Source organism: Budorcas taxicolor, chromosome 18 (assembly GCF_023091745.1).
Source record: "Budorcas taxicolor isolate Tak-1 chromosome 18, Takin1.1, whole genome shotgun sequence".
NCBI classification, from domain to species: domain Eukaryota; kingdom Metazoa; phylum Chordata; class Mammalia; order Artiodactyla; family Bovidae; genus Budorcas; species Budorcas taxicolor.
In genome coordinates, this window is record NC_068927.1 from 63,838,216 (window position 1) to 63,860,464 (window position 22,249).

The 22,249-nt window shown below is 54.9% G+C and overlaps 1 protein-coding gene across 1 annotated transcript; it reads left to right on the forward strand.

Moving 5' to 3' along the window:
- The first annotated feature begins 2,668 nt into the window (after positions 1 to 2,668).
- On the forward strand, positions 2,669 to 21,210 carry PRKCG (protein kinase C gamma). The gene is made up of 18 exons (XM_052655676.1): positions 2,669 to 2,838; positions 3,215 to 3,246; positions 4,229 to 4,311; positions 8,464 to 8,575; positions 8,742 to 8,873; positions 9,637 to 9,793; positions 10,398 to 10,532; positions 10,838 to 10,925; positions 11,451 to 11,480; positions 14,916 to 15,068; positions 15,385 to 15,573; positions 16,568 to 16,659; positions 16,751 to 16,813; positions 16,949 to 17,087; positions 18,089 to 18,169; positions 19,294 to 19,401; positions 20,780 to 20,920; positions 21,022 to 21,210. Exons 1-18 carry the CDS (start codon positions 2,669 to 2,671, stop codon positions 21,208 to 21,210), a joined length of 2,094 nt encoding a protein of 697 aa, XP_052511636.1.
- The last annotated feature ends 1,039 nt before the right edge of the window (positions 21,211 to 22,249 follow it).

The following is a 22,249-nucleotide window of genomic DNA, read 5'->3' on the forward strand; positions in this document are numbered from 1 at the left end:
CGTGACTTAGCAACTGAACAACAAAATCCTGTTTATGTCTGTCTCATTCTCTAAGTTCCTTTAGTTTTGCTTCACCCAAGCTATTGTTCCAGCCTACTCCTTGGACTACCCTACCTGCAGCCCACCTTGACCCAGGAGGGTGCCTTGCTTTCAACATCTGGATCTGGTCCTGTCCTCCTGTGCTCAAATCCTTCCATATTCCGCTCCACATTGCCCAAAGGTAACACCAAAGCCCTTCCGTCAAGGCCTTCAGGATCTGACCCTGCCTTAATTCCCACTCTCAGCTCCATTTTACCCTTAGTGCTAAGCTGCCTGACACACATGGTCAACTGAAAACTTCCAAGAAGATCAAATGAATTACTCCTGCCACGAATCTCTATGCCACAGAAGGTCATCTTGTCAGGTTTCTCCAGTACGATCACAAATACATAAGTAGCATGATTTGGGGGAAAATTCAAGGATCGTGCAACCCATTTTTTCCACCTACAGCCGCAAAAGCAATTGGGAAGAGATACTGCCAAAAGGGGGAAGGGTCCTGTTGGAGGCGGGGGAGGGCTATCTAGAGCAGGCTTACGCCCTTTTGGGGAGGAGAAGCCTCCACTGTCCACCCCGGAATTCGGACCTAAATCAATCCCCGCCTTCTCGAACGGCGTCTCCCTCCCCACCCGACGCTTGGCCCTCTTCAGGAATGCATCAGAACAGCTGTAGGACTAAGGGTGCTATGCTGGCAATTCGAGAACCCAAGCCGAACTAGAACAGAGCGTGGTGGGGTTCCTAGGTCCGTTTTCGGGGCCACCCCCGCACCCTATCCTCTATCCTGGGGGACGGCGGACGCCTGGAAGCGGCTGGAAAGCCAGTGACCCCCACTTTTGGGGGTTTAATACTCGGATTCGCTGACTCCCCGACCCCCACGAGTCCCAGAGAACGTGCAGTGGGCATCTCGCGCCCCCGGCTCGCCGCAGCGCCACGCCCCATTTCGCGGAGCATGCCGGGAAAGAAAGTTCTCAGCCGCCATGCCAGAACAGCCGATCCGCAGGCCCAGACTACAAGTCCCAGAGTGCATTGCGCCTCGCAGTCCGGCCCGGCCGTGGTTGCCCTTGGTAACAGAACCTGCCTCTCCTCCCCTCCCACCCCCAAGGAGCCGGAACTGGGAAGTGCTTTGAAGCCGGGGGAGGGACAGACTGCCACCAGAGAGAGGCAGAGACTCCGGTGGGGAGACGGAGGGGAAGACAGGAGGAAACCTGACCGGGCCAAACGTTCGGAGAGACCCTCCCAACCCCCGGACGGCGATGCCCAGGGTATTTCAGAGCCGGCGGGGGGCGACAGACTGAATCAGTGAGACATGGAGGGAGGGAAAGACCTCCCACCCACCCCCTCGTCCCCGAGCTGAGAGGGATTCACAGAGACAGAGAGACATACAGAGTGGGTGAAGAAGGGACAAAAAGATAGAGCTGGAGAGGAGAGAAGGAAAAGGAGAGAGATCGGCTTAAATATTCAGAGAGAGACCCCCAGCAATGGATAGAGACTCACAGTCAGAGAGTGGTCAGAGAGAAACAAGCACAGAGGAACGGGGAGGGACAGAGAGAAAGCATCTGCAAAGACCAGGGGAGAGAAATGCAAAGAACCAGAAAGAAGAGAACATAGAGAATGAGACAGGGAGAGAGACACGGAGTAAAGCGGAAACAGAGCTCCACAGAGACAGAGACGGAGGGAGAAGAAGAGATTCAGGGAGACAGACTCGGAGTGAGAGAGAGACACACCAAGACCCAGGAGGGGGGTGGTCCACAGGAGGAGTGACAAACGTAGATGGAGACACACAGCGAAGAAGAGAGAGAAATAAAAACAGGAATTCTCAGAGACAAGAGAAGGAACCCAGACCCAGCCAGAGAGACAGAGAGAAAGCTAGGGATACAGGAACAGAGGCCGAGGGAAAGGGACACTCCCGGAGGGAGACACAGACGTACAAAAATCACAAGAAGCCCAGAGGGAGAACTCGAAACTTGGGTGATATCCGAAAAAGTGAGACGTCAAGACTCCCTCCTGCTCACCGTTGGATCTTAGCATCAATACAAAGTTTGTGCAATGAAACGGAGACACATCAGACGGAGATTCTAGCGGAGTTGCGGTGGGCTCACAGGAGTCGCCGCGGCACCCTGAAGGGGGTCGGGAAGGGGCCGCGCGCCAGATTGGGGAGGGGGCAGGACACAGCTCAGAGGATGCCTCCCCCCCTTCACCCGGCCTCCGGAGTGGGTGTGCGCACGTGTGTGTGTTGGAGACGTAGGGCATAGTCCCTGGGCTCTCCAGGAAGGTGGGGGGACGCCTTTAAGCCGAAACCCCGCCCCTCGGTCGTCATGGCAACGCCTCCCCCCGCCCGGGGCTCCCACATTTCAGCAGGTGCTGGAGCCGGAGCTCCCACCACCGCCGCCGCCCGTGCCTCCGGCTCCTCCACGCCCGTGCTCTCGGCTCTCGCTCCCCCTGGCGGAGCCGGCGCGCCCCGGGGCTCCGCTCCTGGCCCCGCGCGCTCGGCTCCTGGAGGTGCCTCGCCCCTCTCACTCCCACCGCGGCATCTCCCGCCGGCTCTTCTGTCCTGCCGAGCCTCCGGCTAGTCGCCCTTCCACCTGTTTCCCCAGACAGGCAGGATCCCGGTCCCTGCTACGTTCCGGGGGTCATGTCCGGCCTGGGCCCCGGCGGAGGCGATTCAGAGGGCGGACCCCGGCCCCTGTTTTGCAGAAAGGGGGCTCTGAGGCAGAAGGTGGTCCATGAGGTCAAGAGCCACAAGTTCACCGCTCGCTTCTTCAAGCAGCCGACCTTCTGCAGCCACTGCACTGACTTCATATGGTGAGGGAGGGGGCTGGGGCCCCGGGGGATGCGGACCCTTAATGAGCAGGAAAGAGGGGGCTGCGGCCCTGCCTCCTGGCCCCAGGCTGGGCACAGGTTAGGGGCCGGCACTCCTGGGTCAGAGAGAGGGAGGCGGGGGTCCTGGCCTTCCGGGTCCGAAGGAAGAGGCTGGGGGCCTGGGCTCCTGGGTCTGAGAGAAGAGGGACACGGACGAAGGGGGCAGGATTTTGGGGTCCTGAGAAGAGGAGGCTAGCTGGGGTTTAGACTCCTGGGTCCGACGGGAGGGGGTGGGAGTACGCGGGCCTCCCACGACCCGCAGAGGAGAGGGGGTCCAGCGCCCTTTTCTGCACTGACCTCAGATCCTTGACTCTCACAGGGGGATTGGAAAACAGGGTCTGCAGTGTCAAGGTAAGAGCAGGGGACCTGGACTCCTGGGACCCTCGGGAGGGTGGAGGCTGGGGACCCGCAGCCTAGGCTGCTTGGCACGCGCGTTCGCTGGTCCCCAGAGAGGCGCGGGGGAGCCCGGGGAGGGGGGTGTGGCAGAGACACTGCCTGCAGTGGGGGGGGGGAGCTCTGACGGCGGGGCCACCGCGGAGGTGGCACTGGGGGCCCCTCCCTCGGCCGGCTCCAGGTGGGGACAGATATTTGGAGAATCTGTTGCCATGGGAACAGGGAGATTTGGAAAAGGGGAGCTGAAGGGGGGCTGGAGATGCAAAGTCAGAGCCCCCCCCAGACTGCCGTTGCCATGACAACAACACCCGTCCTAGCAAGGGGCAGGCCGGGTGGGGTCACCGATGGGCGGGTGGGGGCTGGGTGGGGCCGGCAGATAGGGGGCTGGGGGAGGGGGGCGAGTCCTAAAGTGCCAGCTGCTACTGCTGAGAGCAGACTGAGTCAGGGAGCGGGGCGGCTCCGGCGTCGCCCCTAGACTCACTTCTGCCCAAGTTGATGCTCTCCCTCCGTTCTGTTGAAGGACCTGTCTGTCTCCTCCCTTCTAGTCTGCCTGCCTCTCTCTTCACTTTCTAATCTCTGTCCGTGGATCCTGCTTCCTCTCTGTCTCCATCTCTTGCCCTCTCTGTGTCTCCCTCTCTGTCTCTGCCCCTGTGTCTCTGTCTCGTCTTTGGCTGTGTGTAGGCACTGGGCGCTCTGTCTTTCTCTGTTTCCGTGATTCTCTGCATCTCTGTTTCTTTCCCTGGGTCCTCCTTTAGAATCTCTGTCTTTCGGTGTCTCTCTGTCTCTCTCTGCCTGTCAGGGTCTCTTTGATTTTCTCTGTGTTGAACCCTATGGAGATCCCTCTCTCCTGGGTTTCTTTCTGTCCGGGTCTCCCCTCTTTCTGATTTTCTGTCCACTGGGGTCTCTCTCCGCTCTGGGTTTCTATGATTTTCGCCTTCAGTCTGCAGTTTTGTGGTTCATCGACGATGCCACGAGTTTGTGACCTTCGAGTGTCCAGGCGCTGGGAAGGGCCCCCAGACGGACGTGAGTGCCCAGACACCCGGTTCTCCCTCCTCGGGCCGCGCCCCCGCCCTCACCCCCTCGGCGTCCGTCCCAATTTCTCCTGCTATTTTTAAGGCTGGGAGGGGAGGGGGGCTGGAGAGATAGGGAGAGCTAGTCTGGCCCAGATTCCCTGCCCTTGGCCTGGAAAGGGGGAGTGAGAGGGGACCGAGACTGGCTGGGGACCCAGGTAGGGGACAGAGAGGAGGCCGGGTGAGGGGACCTCGGCGCTGGAGGAGGTCGGCTGTGATCCAGGAGTCAAGAGATTTAGAAAACAGAAGGATGAGGGGCAGAGAGAGAGACAGAGAGAGGGAAATTGATGCAAGCACTGAGATCCTGAGATAGGACAGAGAGAGAACGCCCAGAGATGCAGAAAAAAAGAGACCCAGCCAGATTGGGGGAGGGGGGAGAAAGCAAGAGCAGTGGAACAGAGTCAGCAACATGGGAGGAAGGAAAAGGGAACCCAGAAAGACTGGGAGAGACAAACTCAGAGACGGAGGGGCAGACACTCAGAAAGGGAAACTAGGATAGAAAATGGTAGATACAGGAAACTGCTTAGCAGGTACTGAGAGAAGGAAGCCCAAGAGATCTTGTCATATACACGCACACACATATGTGCACTTATAGACGCCCCCTCTGGCACACACAGACACCCATGTGCACACACATATGGATGCATATTAGACCCCTGTGCACACACAGACACACACACAAATTCCCCCATGTTGCACACTCATATGTGCATGCACACGTCCCCCATATACACACACACAGATACAGACAACCATTCTCTCCCTCCTCTCCACCCCCAACATCAAGGGGCTAACAAGAACTGTCCACCCTCCATGCCCACCCCTGATCCCTCCTTCGCTCTCTGTCTGGCCCTGGGGCTTCTCTCTGTGAGCCTCAGTTTCACCCTCTGTAAAGTGGGGCTGTCCATCTAGTGCTGACCTGGAGAACTTTCCAGCGTGATGGAAGCATTCTGTATCTTTGTCGTCCAGCTGCCAACCACCATAGCTAGCGGCCGAGGGTCGGTAGTTTAAAATCCTGCTTGGTTTAGTCGCTAAGTCATGTCGGGCTCTTTGCGACCCCCTTGTACTGTAACCCGCCAGGCTTCTCTGTCCATGGGATTCTCCAGGCAAGAATACTGGAGTGGGTTGCCATTTTCTTCGCAAAAAAATCCTGCTTAATTTGAATTAATAAATAGCCACCTGTAGGATTTCCCTGATCCAATGGTTGACTCCACACTCCCACTGGAGATGGCGCAGGTTCAATCCCTGGTCAGGGAACTAAGATCCCACATGCCACGCAGAGCAGCCAAAAAAAGAGAAACAGCCGCCTATAGTTAGGGCTCCCGTGTGGGATAGGCATCAATCTAGACGCCCCCAGGCTTGTTTTGACAGTTTCGTGAAGTCAGGCAGCATGAGACTAGCCCAGGGTTTGACACAGAGTTGGAGATGGTTTTATGGTTAGCAGATGGAGAAAGAGGCGGATTGAGAAAGAGAGAGAGCACACCACGGAAGTCCATGAGGCATTTTGCCAGCTTGTCAGGTCAAGAAAACTGAAGTTTACAGGACGCGACTTCCAAGAACATAGATTGAGCTCCACTGTCTCCCAGCACCTACACGTATCATTTGCTGCCTTCACTGTCCACCTCCAGCACCACCAAACACTTCATCTGATTTACCCAGGGCTCATTGCATGCACTTAACAGGGATCTTGTATATAGCGTAAGAATGAATCTTCTCAGCAGCTTATAAAGTTAGGTATTGCTCCTGGCCCCATCTAACGGAGGCTCTTGGGCCGGGACACCTGGGCTTGAGTCCCACCTACATCGCTTGTTGGTTCTGTGGCCACCTACATCACGTGTTGGTTCTGTGGCCTTCCAGAAGCTAATTTACCTCTTTGCACCTCTGGAGTTCCTTGTCTGTAAAATGGGGTTTAATAACCATGCCCTTATCTGGTAGGATTGTTTTAAGGACCGAATAAGCCAACTCCTTGGGTATGAATACCTGGTATGTAGCAAAAGGCAAAATACTAATTTTTATCATTGTAAAATTGTTACTATTCTCGGTGAGGAAACGAAGGGAAATAGTGTGGACAAGGCCTTTCCTCTGAATCTGGCTTTCTTTTTTCTCTGTGAAGCATTAAGCTTTTATTCTTGTCAGCAACACAGATCAAGGGCTTAAGAAGTGCTCAGGGCTCAAGATGCATGATTGCATTCCGTTTGCACAAGAACCCTTTCAGGGAGGACTCACGGTCCCATTTTATGGGGAGGCTCCCTGAATTTCTCAAAAGGGTGGTGTGAGGGAAGATCACACAGCCGGGTCGTGGGCAGAGGCAAAATTTGAACCCTAATCTTCCTAATCGGAACCCCAGCACTGTCTCCTTTTTTATTAGCTACTTTCACCCTGAGAATAACCACAGCAGCTCCCATGTCAGGTACCCTGCTGGGAATTTTCAGCCACAGCATCTCATTTTGTGTGGCAGGAACACTGGGAGCTCGGGCCAGCTGAAGGTCTTTAGAGGTTCAGAGCACACAACTGCCAACACCTTTCCTCACCCAAGTACAATTCAATCCCCACTAAACTTCAAAATAAAATCCTAAGAAGATCTTGAATTTTCACCCTATAAAACTCTTGCAACGCACTCATAGAAAATCGAATCCGGGTCTCCTGCATTGCAGGCAGATTCTTTACCATCTGACCCACCAGGGAAGCCCCAAAGTGTTCATCACTCATTTGTGTCTGACTCTTTCCGACCCATGGATGGTAGCCCACCAGGCTCCTCTGTCCATGGGACTCTCCAGACAAGAATACTGGAGTAGGTAGCCATTGCTGTCTCCAAGGGATCTCCCCCACCCCGAAATCAAACCCAGGTCTCCCGCACTGCAGGCAGATTCTTTACCATCTGAGCCACCAGGGAAGCCCGCTTAGAAAAACGCAAATATCAAATTATTTCATACCCAGACATTGCTGAGGGTGGAAAGAGGAATGCTTTTCCTGGTGTCTTAAATTCATGCTTAATTGGAATTGAGCTATAAGCACTGCTTCAAGATACAGATTGTTTATTTCCATTAGGCAGATCAAGACACTGAGGCTCAAAACTGGGCATGTACGTGAAATCACACAACTGGGAAATGGCCCAGCTCTTGATTAAACCCAGGGCTATGTGGGGACCGCAATAAAATCGCTAGCAATAACCATGGCAGTAATGATGGTAGTAACACTACCAAGCACATTTAACCAGACCCTGCACATACCAGACCCTGCTGTGTGGTTTACACTTAATCTTTGGGATACCTGGGTCCCTAAAACTGACCGGGCATAGTCTGCATCCCACAAGGGGCTCAGAGAAGGCTGGTCATCATTGGGCAGACATTGAAAGAGGCTGACCGTGAATAATCCGGGGTTCATGGTGGCCCACAAGTCCTCAGAGAACCGCTTGTGGAAGACTATGGGGTAGGGACTGTGGGATCTTGGAAGCCTCCACTTCCTTCAGATTCTTCCCATATTCCACCTTGTTGGTACAACCTTCCTTGATCACTCTATTTCACATTTCAATCTCCCCCGCATCCCTGATAATGTGCATCCCTGCTCCATCTTTGTCCAGAGCACCTATATCCATACCTCACACTATATATTCTAAGATTTTTTTAATGGGGGCTATTTGTTAAAGTCTTTATGGAATTTTGTCACAATATTGCTTCTGTCTTGGGTTTTGATTTTTTGGCCCCAAGGCATGTGGGTCTTACCCCGCCTCCACCCCCCCCCCCCCCCCCCACCAGGGATGGAACAGGCACCCCCTGCACTGTAAGGCAGAGTCTTAACCACTGCACCGCCAGGGAAGGCCCTATATATTTTATTTGTCGTGTTCATTTTCTGTCTCCCTCCAGTAGAAAGTAAAGTCCACACAGACTGCAGTTTTTATTGGCTTTGCTCAGGGGCTGGGTCGTCGCACCAAGAAAAGTGCCAGGCACACAGTAGGTGCTCCATAAATACTGGAGAGTGAATGAGTGAAGCGGAACAGCAGGAAGCCTGGGAGAACAGGGCTGAAGAGTTGGAGGGGGGGTGCTTGTTCAGGACCCCCTCTGGCCCCCGCTTCTGACCGACTCCTCCCGACCTCCCCCAACGCCAGGATCCCCGGAACAAGCACAAGTTCCGTCTGCACAGCTACAGCAGCCCCACCTTCTGCGACCACTGTGGCTCCCTGCTCTACGGGCTGGTGCACCAGGGCATGAAGTGTTCTTGTGAGTCTGCGAGCCCCGCGCTTCGGGGCCCCTGCAAAGGCGCAGAGTCTGGGTCTCAGTAACGCGCGTGGTGGTGGGGGGAGTGGAGGAGGGGAAGTGGATTCTGGAGTTAAAGGCGAGACCCACAGTCCCACCTTCCAGTTCTGTCCCCGCCCACCCCAACCAGGCTGCGAGATGAACGTGCACCGGCGCTGTGTGCGCAGCGTGCCCTCTCTGTGCGGCGTGGACCACACGGAGCGCCGGGGGCGCCTGCAGCTGGAGATCCGGGCGCCCACTTCCGATGAGATCCACATTACGGGTGAGACCCCGCCTCCTCGCCTGGCCCCGCCCCTTTCTTCCCAGAGACTGGGTCGAGTCCACCCGAACTGTCTGCCCACTCTCACCGATCCAGGAAAGCCACGCCCCCTCGCGAAGGTCACGCCCACACTGCTGACCCCGCCTGCACAGGCTGAGCGCCACGCGGCCATGCCCCTTTCTGCTCGAGGCCCCTGGTCTCCAGCCTTGCCTCTCGTGATGGCTGTTCTAGGCATCACGGTCCTGGGGGTGGAGGCGGGTGCAGAGGAGTGAATAACTGGTCCCAAGTGAGGCTCCGGTTTACTATATGGCTTCCCAAGTGGTATGGGAGACACAAGAGTCCCGGGTTCCATCCCTGAGTTGAGAAGATCCCCTGGAGGAGGGCATGGCAACCCAATCCAGTATTCTTGCCTGGAGAAACTCACGGATAGAGAAGCCTGGCGGGCTACAGTCCTTGGGGTCGCAGAGTCAGACACTACTGAAGTAATTTAGCATGCATGCACTGGTGATAGGGCCAGGATCCTAAGGGAGCCAGGGGCTTTGGATTTGATTTCTGGGTCACTGGCTGGGGAAAGGGCTTCATACCCCATCTTCTGGGTGGAGAAGTAAAAGATTTTTTAAAAAAGAAAAAGAAAAGGAAACAAAACACATGGGTCACGGAAGAGGAAGTTGAGAGATTGGAATTGGTGACTGCTGGCCGGGGGGAAGGCTCCGGGGCCTCTCCCTGGATCTTAACCCCATCTGCCCTCCTTCACCTCCCCCCTCAGTTGGCGAGGCCCGGAACCTCATCCCAATGGACCCCAATGGTCTCTCCGATCCCTATGTGAAGCTGAAGCTCATCCCAGACCCTCGGAATTTGACCAAACAGAAGACCCGCACGGTGAAAGCCACGCTAAACCCTGTGTGGAACGAGACCTTTGTGTTGTGAGTCTCGGGTGCAGGGGAGGCCCGGTGATGACTAACAAAGAACGATCTGAGAGTCCTAGTGGCCCACAAGACTACAGAGGGCAGGTGTTAGGATAGGAGGAGTCCTGCAAAGGGAGAAGAAGGCGGTGGGCGGAGAAAATGAAGTGACTGAGGAAGAGGGATGAAGACACAGAAGGTGAGCTAAGACAGAGATCAGAGAGATTAGGCAGACCCTGAGACTCAGAGAAAGAAACATAAACCCAGGGAGAGACACAGACGGCATGGGGCGGGGTGTGATAGGTGGGCGGCAGGAAGAGAAAGAGAAGCCAGCTAAGGGAAAGACAGAAGGACGGTTCTGGAGGGAGAATAGGAGAGATCCGGAGAGAAAAGCCCAGAGGCAGGGATGCGGAAGACCAGGGAGGGGACTGAGAAAGCCGTCTAGGTTGACTTTGGCCCCAGGCAGGGAGAGGGAGCCTCTTCGGGAGGACCAGGGGTGGGAAGACACTCGGCAGAGCAGGAAAGGGGCCCCAGCTCAGGAGGTTCGCGGGCTCCTCCAGCATCCAGGATGCGGAGGTCGGAGAGCCACGAGCTGGCCCCTCACTGCGCCCCGCTCTCCCCGCAGCAACCTGAAGCCGGGGGACGTGGAGCGCCGGCTCAGCGTGGAGGTGTGGGACTGGGACCGGACCTCCCGAAACGACTTCATGGGCGCCATGTCCTTCGGCGTCTCGGAGCTGCTCAAGGCGCCGGTGGACGGCTGGTGAGGGGCGGACGGGGGCGGGGCTCGGCGCCGACATCCGCGCCTCCATCCCGGGGGTGTGGTCCCTCTCCGCCCAGACGCCATCATCTCGGCCTCCCTGGGCTGTTTTATCCTCCCCCCCCCCCGCCCCCCCGTCCCCCCGTCCCTCCTTTCTTATCTCACTGTTTCTTTAGCTATCTGCGTCTCTCCATCTCTTCCCCCCTTCTGATGTCTCTGCCTCTCCCTTGGGTGCCCCCCCCCCCCCGCCCCATCCGTCTTCCCAACCTCCCCCCTCCCTCCCGCTCTGGTCTCCGTCTGTATGTCAGGTACAAGTTACTGAACCAGGAGGAGGGCGAGTATTACAATGTGCCGGTGGCTGACGCCGACAACTGCAACCTCCTCCAGAAGTTCGAGGTACCCAGACCCCAGCTTCCCCAGCCTCCAAACCCCGGGGAGCGCAGCCTCCCACAGTTCAGAGCTGGCCTTCCCCAGACTCCATCACTGCTTGCCCACTGGTCCGGGGACGAAAATTCCCAGAAGACCCTGGAGTCCTTTCTGCTTTTCTAAGGGAGTGCTAGGAATTAGAATTCCTATCCATCCCCAGGACTTCCGGGTGGCGGGTGGCGGGTGGCGCTAGTGGTAAAGAACCCTCCTGCCAATGCAGGAAACAGGAGAGGCGGGTTCAATCCTGGGTCGGGAAGATCCCCTGGAGGAGGACATGGCAACCGACTCCAGTACTCTTGCCTGGGGAACCCCATGGACAGAAGAGCCTGGTGGGCTACAGTCCGTGGGGTCACTAGGAGTCGGACACGACTGAGCAACTAACACGCACACACATCTATCCCCATGGCTTGGGGGTCGGGGGGCCCCTCTCCCCTGCTTCAGGGCCGTCGCCTACCACTCCCAGGAGGCTCTGACTCTGACTTTCTTCTCCCTCAGGCCTGTAACTACCCGTTGGAACTATACGAGGTGAGAAGAGCCAGAGGCTTGGGTTGGAGGCAGCTTCAGTCCCGTGGTCTGTATCTCATCCCTCTCATATCTGTCTGCATTTCCACACGCGTGGGTGGAACGCATACCATACCTAGGTCTTGTGTTTGCTGAGTAATCGGAGCACTCTGGAGGTCAGTCTGACCCTCAGGCAACTCCCCAAGGTAGGGACAGCATCACAGATTCCTTAGATTCAAGGGCCCACAGTCCTGAGGCTCTGGGGCCCTGTAGCTATCAGTTCTGGGTCCTGTGTTTCTGGCATTCCATGGACTGTGGGGCCTGGCTCTGGAATTCTGTGGCCCGTCATTCTGGGCCTGTGGTTCTCGGATTCTGTGGCTACACTTCTGTTTCTTCCTGGCCCTGGAGGAGGAGCAGAGCTCTAGGGGATACAGATCCAAAATAGGGTCCTCTCTGCCACCTGCAGCTCCCAAGGCAAGTGTCTTTATGCCGATCGCATTGCAGTCTTCAGTGTTACTGTTGTGGGGGATGGTAGGAGCACAGCCAATGGGAGGATCCCGGTGACCCTGCTGCTACTAGTACCCTTGGGGAGCTTCCATCGTGCCCTGACTCCCCTCTGGGCTGAATCAACCTTGGGGAGCAAAGGTCAGGATCTTACCAAGGCCTTACCCAGCCTCTGTGACTCTGTGTCTAGTGACTTGTGTGGAACCATAGCATCCGGTGCTCTCTCAGCCAAGCCTTGTATGTATGAAGTGAAGTCTTCCAACTGGCCTTGGATGGGCCCACAATCCCCCAGCCCCCCACCCCACTGTGCACCTCTCCATGAGGCGGCCAGTAGCATCTGTCATTCCACCCTGGAAAGGTTCAGGAAAGGGGCTCTTGCAGACCCAGGCCCTTCTCTGTTCCTGACTTTGTGGGTGTGTCCCCCCGCGAGTGGCCCCTAAGGACCCTCTCTTGTTGGATGAGGACCGTGCAGGGCCACCCCCAGAACAGAATCAGCCTGTGAACTGGAAAAGCCAAAGGCGGCTGAGGAATTCCCAAGGGCATGGCCGAAAGAGCCTGGTGTGTCTGCGGGGCTTTCAGTTTCACAGGTTTCCTGCCCAGGACAATCCCTGGGTCGGGAAGATCTCCTGGAGCAGGAAATGGCAATCCACTCCAGTATTCTTGCCTGGAGAATCCCATGGACAGAGAAGGCCTGGCGGGCTACAGTCCCTGGGGTCGCAAGAGTCGGACACGACTTAGCGAGTAAACTACCAGGGCACCCAAGAAGCACAGAGGTTAACCCAGTCTGGCAGGGCCCAGGGGAGGTGATCAAGGAGGATTTTCCTGAGGAAGGGACACCTGAATTGCTCCTTGAGTTTTTCTGTCCATTTCTCACTGTGGCCTTTCTCTCCTCCATTGTTTTTTTTTTTTTTTTCACTTCCTGAACACCTATTTCCTGAAGTTTTACATAAGTCAAGCCCTATTCTGGGAGTAGAATCAGGCCATTCCCTGGGGAGCTCCTCTTTCAATGAAAGTTACAGATAGAGAAGGAATATATTCGATCATGGAGATGGCCTCGGGCACTGGGGACTCCTAAACCTCTGGCAAGACCTGAGAAAGTCAGAGAAAAACTTCATCAACGGGAAGTACAGGATTCCCAGGGTAAAGGAGAAGGAGGACAGATTTCCAGGCCAAGGAAGGAACACGTGCCCTCTCTCTCTCTTCCCTGGTCGCTCAGACAGTAAAGAGTCTGCCTTGCAGCTCAGGGGACGAAGGTTTGACCCCTGGTGGGAAAGATTCCCTGGAGAAGAGAAGGGCAAACCCACTCCAGTATTCTTGCCTGCAGAATTCCACAGACAGAGAAGTCTGGCAGGCTGCAGTCCACGGGGTCCCAAAGAATCGGCTATGACTGAGCGACTAACATTTTAACTCTGTCATTGCTTCTTTCAAAACAGCATATTTTTACTTGAGCCCTCTGTGTACCAGGCATGGTTCTAATCACTGGGGATATAGCAGCAAACAAGAAGAGAGGGGGGAAAAGAATACACTCCTGCTCTCCTGGGAGGAAGACATTAAACAAAATAAAGGCGTTGATGATCCTGTGTTAGACAATGATGAATGACTATGGAGAAAAACAAGCGCTAAAGATAGGGAGTGCTGTTCTGTGAGATTTTACAATAAGCGGGAAAGGCTTTACCGAGAAAGTGACCACTGGGCAAAGACATAAAGGAAATGAAACAGTGAGCCGTAAGGATAGCGGAGAGCGTTCCCAGTGGAGGGACAGTCACATGCAAAGGCCCTGAGGTGGGAGCAAGCCAGCAATGTCTGGGTTCAATCGCTAGTCGGGGAACTAGATCCCATGTGCCGCAGCTGAGACCTAGCACACCTAAATAAGTTCATTTTTTAAGTAATAAATAGACCGAGTGAGATGGGAGGCCACAAAAGGTGGCCCGAGATGGTTTTGGTTTGGACACAAGGACTGCCTCTGTGTCGAGAGCTGACGGGAGGAGGAGGAAGAAGGCGTCGTGGAGGTCGAGGTGAGTTCCTGGTGGCTTGGCCCAGGGAGGCAATTATGGTAAGCGTGTTCAGGTGCTGGATGTGCTCTGAAGTTAGAAGTACAGGACCTGCATTCAGCACTCGGCTCCAGACCCAAGCCACCTGCTGGGTGATGGTGGAGAAGCACAAAGGAGGGAGACAGTCGCTGGCATTAATGAGTTTTGATTGCTGGCTCTGCTTTTTACCTGCTGCGTGACTTTGGGCAAGTTACTTAGCTTCTCTAAGATGGGAGATCGGGTGGTGGTGCTGATGGGGAGGATTGATGGCATATAGTAAGCTGTCTAAGTGCTAGCTGAATACCAAACTCTCCAGGCAAGCGTGCTGAGTCTCTTCAGTTGTGTCTGACGCTTTGAGACTGAAGCCTGCCAGGCTCTTCTGTCCATGGGATTTCCCAGGCAAGAATCCTGGACCGGGTTGCCATGCCCTCCTCCAGGGGATCTTCCCGACCCAGGGATCGAACTCACATCTCTGATGTCTCCCACATTGTCAGGCAGATTCTTTACCACTAGTGCCACCTGGGAAGTCTAGTGTTAACTGTTCAGTCATGTCCAACTCTGCGAACCCATGGACTGTAGCTTGCCAGCCCCTTTTGTCCATGAGATTTTCCAGGCAAGAATACTGGAGTGGGTTGCCATTTCAGGGGATCTTCCTGACCTAGGGATCAAACCCAGGTCTCCTACATTGTAGGCAGATTCTTTACTGTCTGAGCCACAAAGAAAGCCCAATAAAACCTGCAGGCTATGGGAAGTCAGAAAAGTCCCTAAACCAAAGATGGGTGTGGAAACAGCATTTCTTCTTTCTCCATCTTTCCATTTGTCTCTCTCCCCTTCCCTTTTTTCCCTGGATGCTGTCTCTCTGAGGGGCACCCCCTTATCCCCTTCCGGGGTCTGACTAACTCTGCATGTCTCCCCTTTCTCGCAGAGGGTGCGGACGGGTCCCTCTTCGTCTCCTATCCCCTCCCCATCCCCCAGTCCCACCGACTCCAAGCGCTGTTTTTTTGGGGCCAGCCCTGGACGACTGCACATCTCCGACTTCAGCTTCCTCATGGTTCTAGGAAAAGGCAGTTTTGGGAAGGTTGGGTTCCTGGGGCTCTGGGGGAAGGGGTGGATGTCTGGGGGAGGGGTCAAGTTTCTTAGAGATGAAATCAGGGTTGGGGGGAAACTAGGCTTCTGAGCCCCAAAGATGGTTTGATGGGGCCTCTTGAGTTCCTGGAGAGAAAAGGCCTAAAGATGTGGATACTTGCCCTGAAGGAGTGGCTGACGACATCAGGTCACCTGGTCCCCCGAGAGTGAGAGGGGGCACCCGGGATTCTGTTTCTTTGTCTGCTTGAAAGGGAAGGCTAGGGACCAGCGCTCTGGGTTCCCAAGATGGACTAGGCCTCTGTCCCTAGGTGATGCTGGCCGAGCGCCGGGGCTCCGATGAGCTCTACGCCATCAAGATCCTGAAGAAAGACGTGATCGTCCAGGATGACGACGTGGACTGCACCCTGGTGGAGAAACGTGTGCTGGCCCTGGGGGGCCGAGGCCCCGGAGGCCGGCCGCACTTCCTCACCCAGCTTCACTCCACCTTCCAGACCCCGGTGCGAAAGGATAGGGCCCCAGGCTGGCTCAGGGGCCCTGCCTCATCTTCACCCCCCACCAGCCCCCTAGATGCATTCAGCACTGGATTTGAGAATCTTGAGTTTGGGGGAGGGCAGAAGAGCTCGGTGGACTCTGAAGGGGCGTGGCTGGCTCCTCAGTGGGTGTGGCCAGCACGCAAGGGGCGTGGAGGGCGTGGCCAGAGGTCTGGGAGCCTGAGGGGGCGTGGCCTGAACTCCCTAGGGGTTGAGTGGGTGTTTCTGGAGTAAAGGAGTGCGTGGAGAACGTCTCCTGAGTGAGCTTGCCTACAACTGGGCTCTGCGTGATGAGGCTGTCACTCGTGGGTTCTTAGTTAAGGAGTCATCAGAAATAAGGCGTTTCCGAAGACTGAAATGGGACAACAAGTCAAAACTGTCAGAGGTTAGAGAGGGCGTGACTCTACTTTGAAGAGCTCTGAGTGGGCGTAGCCAGCTTCCTGGATTTTTTTTTATTTTAATTAGTATTGGGAATTCCTTTCTGGTCTAGTGGTTAGGACTCCATACTTCCACTGCAGGGGGCCTGGGTTCGATCCCTGGTTGGAGAATTAAGATCCCTGCAAGCCGGCAAGGTGCAGCCAAAAATTAAAAAATAATTTAAAAATTAGTATCATTCGCAAGTGAAGCCTGAACAGCTTTGGTCCCTAGCAGGTGGCCAAGACTGCATGTGTGAGTGAGTGGATATGGAAAGAGGTTTCAGTTTCTCTGAAATTTCAAGCAAACGGTGGACCTCAATCTTAAATCCGGGAAAGGGAGGAGGGGAACACCCGACAGTTCAGAGTAACAGAGGATGGAGTGGGTGGACATTCTGTGATGGCGGGTAGGCGTGGACAGTTGCTCTGGAATTCTGATTGCATGGGCCCAGAGCCTTCCACGTTGGTCTGGAGTGGGCAGTAATGGACGTTTCCCTCCCCTGGTGGGCGTGCCCTTGCCTCTAAGCCCCCGTCCACCCCCTCCCCAGGATCGCCTGTATTTTGTGATGGAGTATGTCACCGGGGGCGACTTGATGTACCACATTCAACAGCTGGGCAAGTTTAAGGAACCCCACGCAGCGTAAGTCTTGGCCAAGAGAGGTGGGTGGGGGTAAAGCGGAAGGGAGCGGTGTCCTGCCTCTAGCCTCCTGACCCCCCGTCCCCTCGTCCAGGTTCTACGCCGCAGAAATCGCCATCGGCCTCTTCTTCCTCCATAACCAGGGCATTATCTATCGGTGAGCAGTTCCCGGGTTTTCAGTGGAGGGAATCAGACCCCCTAGAAGGGAAGGGATTCGAACTTCACGGCTCCAGGCTGCTGAACTCTTCCCCTTCCTGCAATTCCTACCCACTCCACCCCAACCCACCCGCAGGGATCTGAAACTGGACAATGTGATGCTGGATGCCGAAGGGCACATCAAAATCACCGACTTCGGCATGTGTAAGGAGAACGTCTTTCCTGGGAGCACCACGCGCACCTTCTGCGGGACCCCGGACTACATAGCCCCCGAGGTAGCCCCACCTCCGCTGCTCTTAGCGCTTTCCACGCTCGCTGCGTGGATAATGCCTGGGGGGCTAGTGTTCGTAATGTGGGGAACTGACCCCGGGGTCTCCACGGGAGTCATGGACTGTTCCAACTGTGTGAGTGTTGTAAGTGGGCAGGGCTGGGTCTCTAAATAGGCAAAGTGGGCAGGACTTGTGGGTGAATGTTCTGAAAGAGCAGGACCCCCTTTAGGGATTCTGGAGAACAGGACCTATTACTGGACCGTTCTAAGAAGCTGGGGGAAGAGTCCCAGTGTACTCTGAGGGGGTGGGGCCCATCCCACTAGAACATGAGGCTTGTGGAGGCTGCCCCCTGAATATTTCAAGTGGGCAAGAATCTGCTCGTTGTTGGGGGGTGGAGCTAATGGTCTGACTGTATATAAGCAGAGGAAGAGCAGGTCCCGACTTTTCTCCCTGGGAGAGGTGGGGTTGATGTTGGTGTCTCTGATCTTTCCTGGTGACTCGGTGCTACTGCCTGAGTAACCAGTGCCAATGGTCTCAAAACATAGCTGCTGATCAGCATCACCTGGGAAGATTTTGAAAAATACACACACCTTCCTGCCTCTGACTCTGGTCTGTTGTGGCTGGAATTCTTCAGGGCTGGCAACAACTATCTTTAAACAGTCAAGAATCTGGTATGTGTCCAGATTTAAGACTCTGGTCTCTGAAGCTCTGTGCTGTGCACCTGACATTGTAAGGAGAGAGTTCAATTATCTAGATATTCTAGAGGGTGGGCGGAACTTGCAACTTAGTGCTTAAATCGTCTTTATATTGGAACCAGAGGAATGTTCTGAGTAGGTAGAATCTGCTTCTCAAACGTTCCAAAGGATGGAGCCAAAGCATTCTGAGTGGGAAAAGTTTGTGCTGAAACCATTTAAAGTTGGGTAGGGTTTCCAGGTGGTGATGCTAGAGGGGCCCACTTGTGTTTCTTAAAACATGAATGACAGTTTCTCACCTTCCTCCCTTTCTAGATCATTGCCTACCAACCCTACGGGAAGTCTGTTGATTGGTGGTCCTTTGGGGTTCTGCTCTATGAGATGTTGGCGGGACAGGTAAGAGACGCTGGGGAGAGGCTGGTTTGGCTAAAGGCAACACGGAAGGGTGCCGCCTGTTACATGGCCTATCTCAGCAGGAGCAGGTCAGGAAGGGATGTCTTTAGGCTGAGTGTAGGAAGCCATGGGGAAGGCCGTCAAATAGAAGAGAGCTCTCCATGGTTCTGAAACAGTAACTTTCCACAGGCTAGGGGTTCTTTCCCCCTTTTGTGTCTTGGATCTTTCTCAGAACAGTGCTTTTAAATACATGAAATAAGACAATAGCATTACATAAGAAGTCAATGATATTGAAATCTGGCTATCAAAATGTTAAAGGCTTAAATGAATCTAATTTAACCACGTAAATGAATTTAACTTAAATGTGTATGGTTGTCTAAGGGTATTAGAATATGGACTTACATGTGATTTCCTACTAATGACTTAAATGGTATTAAATAGTAATATCTCACAGGAATAGGAAGTGGAAGGCCTGTCAGTAATTTTAAAGTAGAAATGACTGGTTGTTTTTTTTTTTTTTTTTTTGAGATATCTGCAACTCTTATATGATAAGAAAATATCAGTGATTTCCATCAGTGATAAAGTCACAACTACTACTGCTGGGGTTTCTTTCCTACATTTATAAGGCTGAATTTCAATTTTAGATTCCAAAAAATAAGGATGCGCGTTTTTTTCCCATCCAAATTCAAGGACGCCCCACTCAGTTGTAGAAACAGACTACCTAGACCCCACATTAGAATCTGTGTCTGGATACTGCTTTTCCAAATCCGAGAAGACTGGAGGCCACTCATCCAGCCAAGAAAGTGCTTTTACAGCTTTTTCCTACAGTTTTTCTCTCTTCTATTTAAATGACACATTGCCTAATTAACACCTTGCTGATTTACATAGCAGATGAAGAGAGGCAGACCATCAAAGAGGTGCAGGGAGCTGAAGCATCTGAGATAGAAAACAAGAGCCTCTGAGAGTGGGAAAGACATAGCTTTGGCGGTCTGGTCACCTTTTTCTCTAGCAATTGCCCCCCCCCACCCCCCCGCCCGGGGCAGGCTCTGCTTGTGGTGGGCAGTGAGGGCAAGAAGGTGGGGCCGGGTAGTCAGGCCTCTGACGCTTTAACGCCTCTACTTTCTTAGCCCCCCTTTGATGGAGAAGACGAGGAGGAGCTGTTTCAGGCAATCATGGAACAAACTGTCACCTACCCCAAGTCGCTTTCCCGGGAAGCTGTGGCCATCTGCAAGGGGGTGAGAGCCCCCTGACTTCCAGATTCTCCAGGCCCAGCACCCACACACCCCACGGCTGCCATTCAGGACTGCCCACGCAGTGTCTCTGCACATTAGGAGAAGGCTCCCACTCCTCAAGTCGTTTTACTCCCATCTGCTGAAAAAGCTTATATAGCACACCGATCTTGTTAGAACAATCACACCCTGCCTTGCTGCCCCAGGCAGTCCAAGGGAGGCCTCTACCCTGTCCTGTGTTTCCCCCCGCCGCCCCACAGCTCGGGGCAGGCAGCGCTGAGCCAAGCGGATCAGTCGAACCTAACTCCTGCCACGTTTCCTCCTGTGGGATCTGGGGCAAGTCACCGAAACTCTGGGAGCCACCGTCTCCTCCTCCGGGGTTGGGGCGCTAAGGCAGGGGAAGGAACCTAGCCTACAGCAGATGTTAGCAGGCTTCTGCTTCGAGCTCCTGTCTCCACGTCTCGCTGACCACATCTCTCTCTCGGCTTTTGTCCCATTCCCCTGCCTCCATCTGCACATGATGGGGCTTTCTGTGTTATTGCCTTGTTTTTTTCTTTTTCTGTGTCTTTCGGGATCTCTGTTCACCTTTTCCATCTTCGCCCTCTTCTTTCTGGGACTCTATTACCTTCTCAACAAACCCCCTTCACACACACACACACACACACACACACATACACACACACACAACCCTCCTTCTGGGTCTCTCTCGTCTTCTTTCTCTGGGTCTCCATCTTCCCCTTTCTCTGAGTCTCCTCCTTCATATGGGGTCTTCATCCCTCTCTCTGGGTGCTTGTTTCCTGGGTCTCCACCCTCCTCTCTTTGTGGGCTTCCGTCTCCCCCACACCTTCCCATCTTCTCCCTTCTCTCTCCTCCTATCTCCTCCTTCCTTCTCTGTTCTCCCCGCTGAGTCTTTCCCCTCTTTCTGGGTCTCTGTTCCCCCTTTTCTCTGGGTCTTCTCTCTCCCACCTTCTCCTTCTCTGCCGCTTTCCCTCTGGGATGTTTTCCGGATCGTCTTCCTCTCTTTCTGGGTTTCTCTGCCGCTCACACCTTCACACCCCGATCTTGCTCCTTTCTTTGTCTGTCCCTGGGTCTCTGGGTTTGAGTTTCATCTACCCCATCTCATCTATCCCCCCTTCTCCTCTTTCTCTCTCCCTCTCTCCATCCCACCCCATCTCTGCACCCTCCCCCCCCATCTCTGCACCCTCCCACCGCCCGCCCGCCCCCCCCCCCCCCCACTGTTGGTTCTTCTCTTTCTGGAACTCTGTGCTTGTCTCTCCCTATTCCTCCTTCCTGGTCTTCCCCCCCTCCTCCACCCCCGTCTTTCTCTGGGCCTCCTTGTCTGGGACACTGTCTGTCTGTCCGTCTCTCTCTGTGTTCCCTGCAGTTCCTCACCAAGCACCCGGCCAAGCGCCTGGGCTCAGGCCCCGATGGAGAGCCCACCATCCGTGCTCACGGCTTTTTCCGCTGGATCGACTGGGACAGGCTGGAACGATTAGAGATCGCGCCTCCGTTCAGACCCCGCCCGGTCAGTCCCCTCCCGGGAACACCACGCTGGCCCCTAAGAGGGTGGATCAGCCACGCATTGCGTTCTGACTCTTCATGTTTCCCTCCCGGTGTTTCCCACAGTGTGGCCGCAGCGGCGAGAACTTCGACAAGTTCTTCACTCGGGCGGCCCCGGCGCTGACCCCCCCTGACCGCCTGGTTCTGGCCAGCATCGACCAGGCCGAGTTCCAGGGCTTCACCTATGTCAACCCCGATTTCGTGCACCCGGATGCCCGCAGCCCTATCAGCCCAACGCCTGTGCCAGTCATGTAATCCCACCTGCCGCCACCAGGCGTCCCCACGGCTCCCTCCTCCACCCCGGCCTTGGCCTTCGCCTCACCATGCCACCCCCCTTTCCAATTCTAGATCTGGCTCCCCGGCGTTCTGGCCTCTGCCCCACCCCCCGGGTTTTAGCCGCCCCGCACAAGCGTTCCTGGCATTCCGTACTCCCAATGCGATCTCTAGAGCCTTACCGTGTGCTAGATTCTGCTGCTGTTGAGCCCTAGATTCTGACCTGCCTGAGCGTCCTGGACTCTGTTTCATCAACTTACAGAACCGTCAACACCATCCCAATTCTCCTTTTTCTGTTTCGTTTTGTTTTTCCTTCTTCTTCCTGGGAAATAGTCTCATGGGGTGGGCTGTTCTAGACTAGGATTCCAGAACATCCCCCCACCTCCGAGGCCCCACCCACCTCCGCTCCAGTTCCGGAGTAAGTGGGAGGCTGTGCCCCCTTGCTCCAGTGCTCCTGTCCTGCGCTCTAGGGATTCCTGGGACGTATGGAAGATATTCCCCGCCCCTGTTCTCCGTCAGCTTTTGTCCTAGGCTCCCCCACCCCTAGACCCATCACCATCACCGCATGGCTCCTCCAGTCCTGCTCGGAACCCCACCTCTACCCAAATGCCTGCCACTCTCGGGACTCTCCGTGCCCCTTCTTCCGCCCGGCCACAGCTGCTGGAGAATAAACTTGGGATGCTGATGCTCAAGTGTTTGGATGTTTTTCTTCTAAGCTTGGAGAGTGAAGGGGGATGGAGGTGGGTCAATGACTGTACATAGAAACACACACACAGAGAGAGAGGCTGAGTAGAGGGCTGCAGGGGGGGGGGGGGTGGGAAACGCAGAGGCCCATCAAGTGAGAGAAGACACAGCATGTCAGCAAACAGCAGAGACCCAGAGAGAGGACCAAAGTGGACACGTGAAGGAGCAGGCAGTTGTACGCACAGACAACCGAGCGTGTCAGGCAGAGACACAGGCACGCACCCATTTGCCCAGAGCAAGGTAAAGCTCCCAGGCACACACAGGACACGCTGAGACT

Bases quoted from the DNA above. Each gene is read 5' to 3' on its own strand.
- PRKCG (XM_052655676.1), top strand. From the start codon at position 2,669: ATGTCCGGCCTGGGCCCCGGCGGAGGCGATTCAGAGGGCGGACCCCGG. The intron at 10,533-10,837 runs GTGAGGGGCGGA...TCTGTATGTCAG, and splicing joins AAGGCGCCGGTGGACGGCTG to GTACAAGTTACTGAACCAGG. The intron at 15,069-15,384 runs GTTGGGTTCCTG...CTCTGTCCCTAG, and splicing joins GAAAAGGCAGTTTTGGGAAG to GTGATGCTGGCCGAGCGCCG.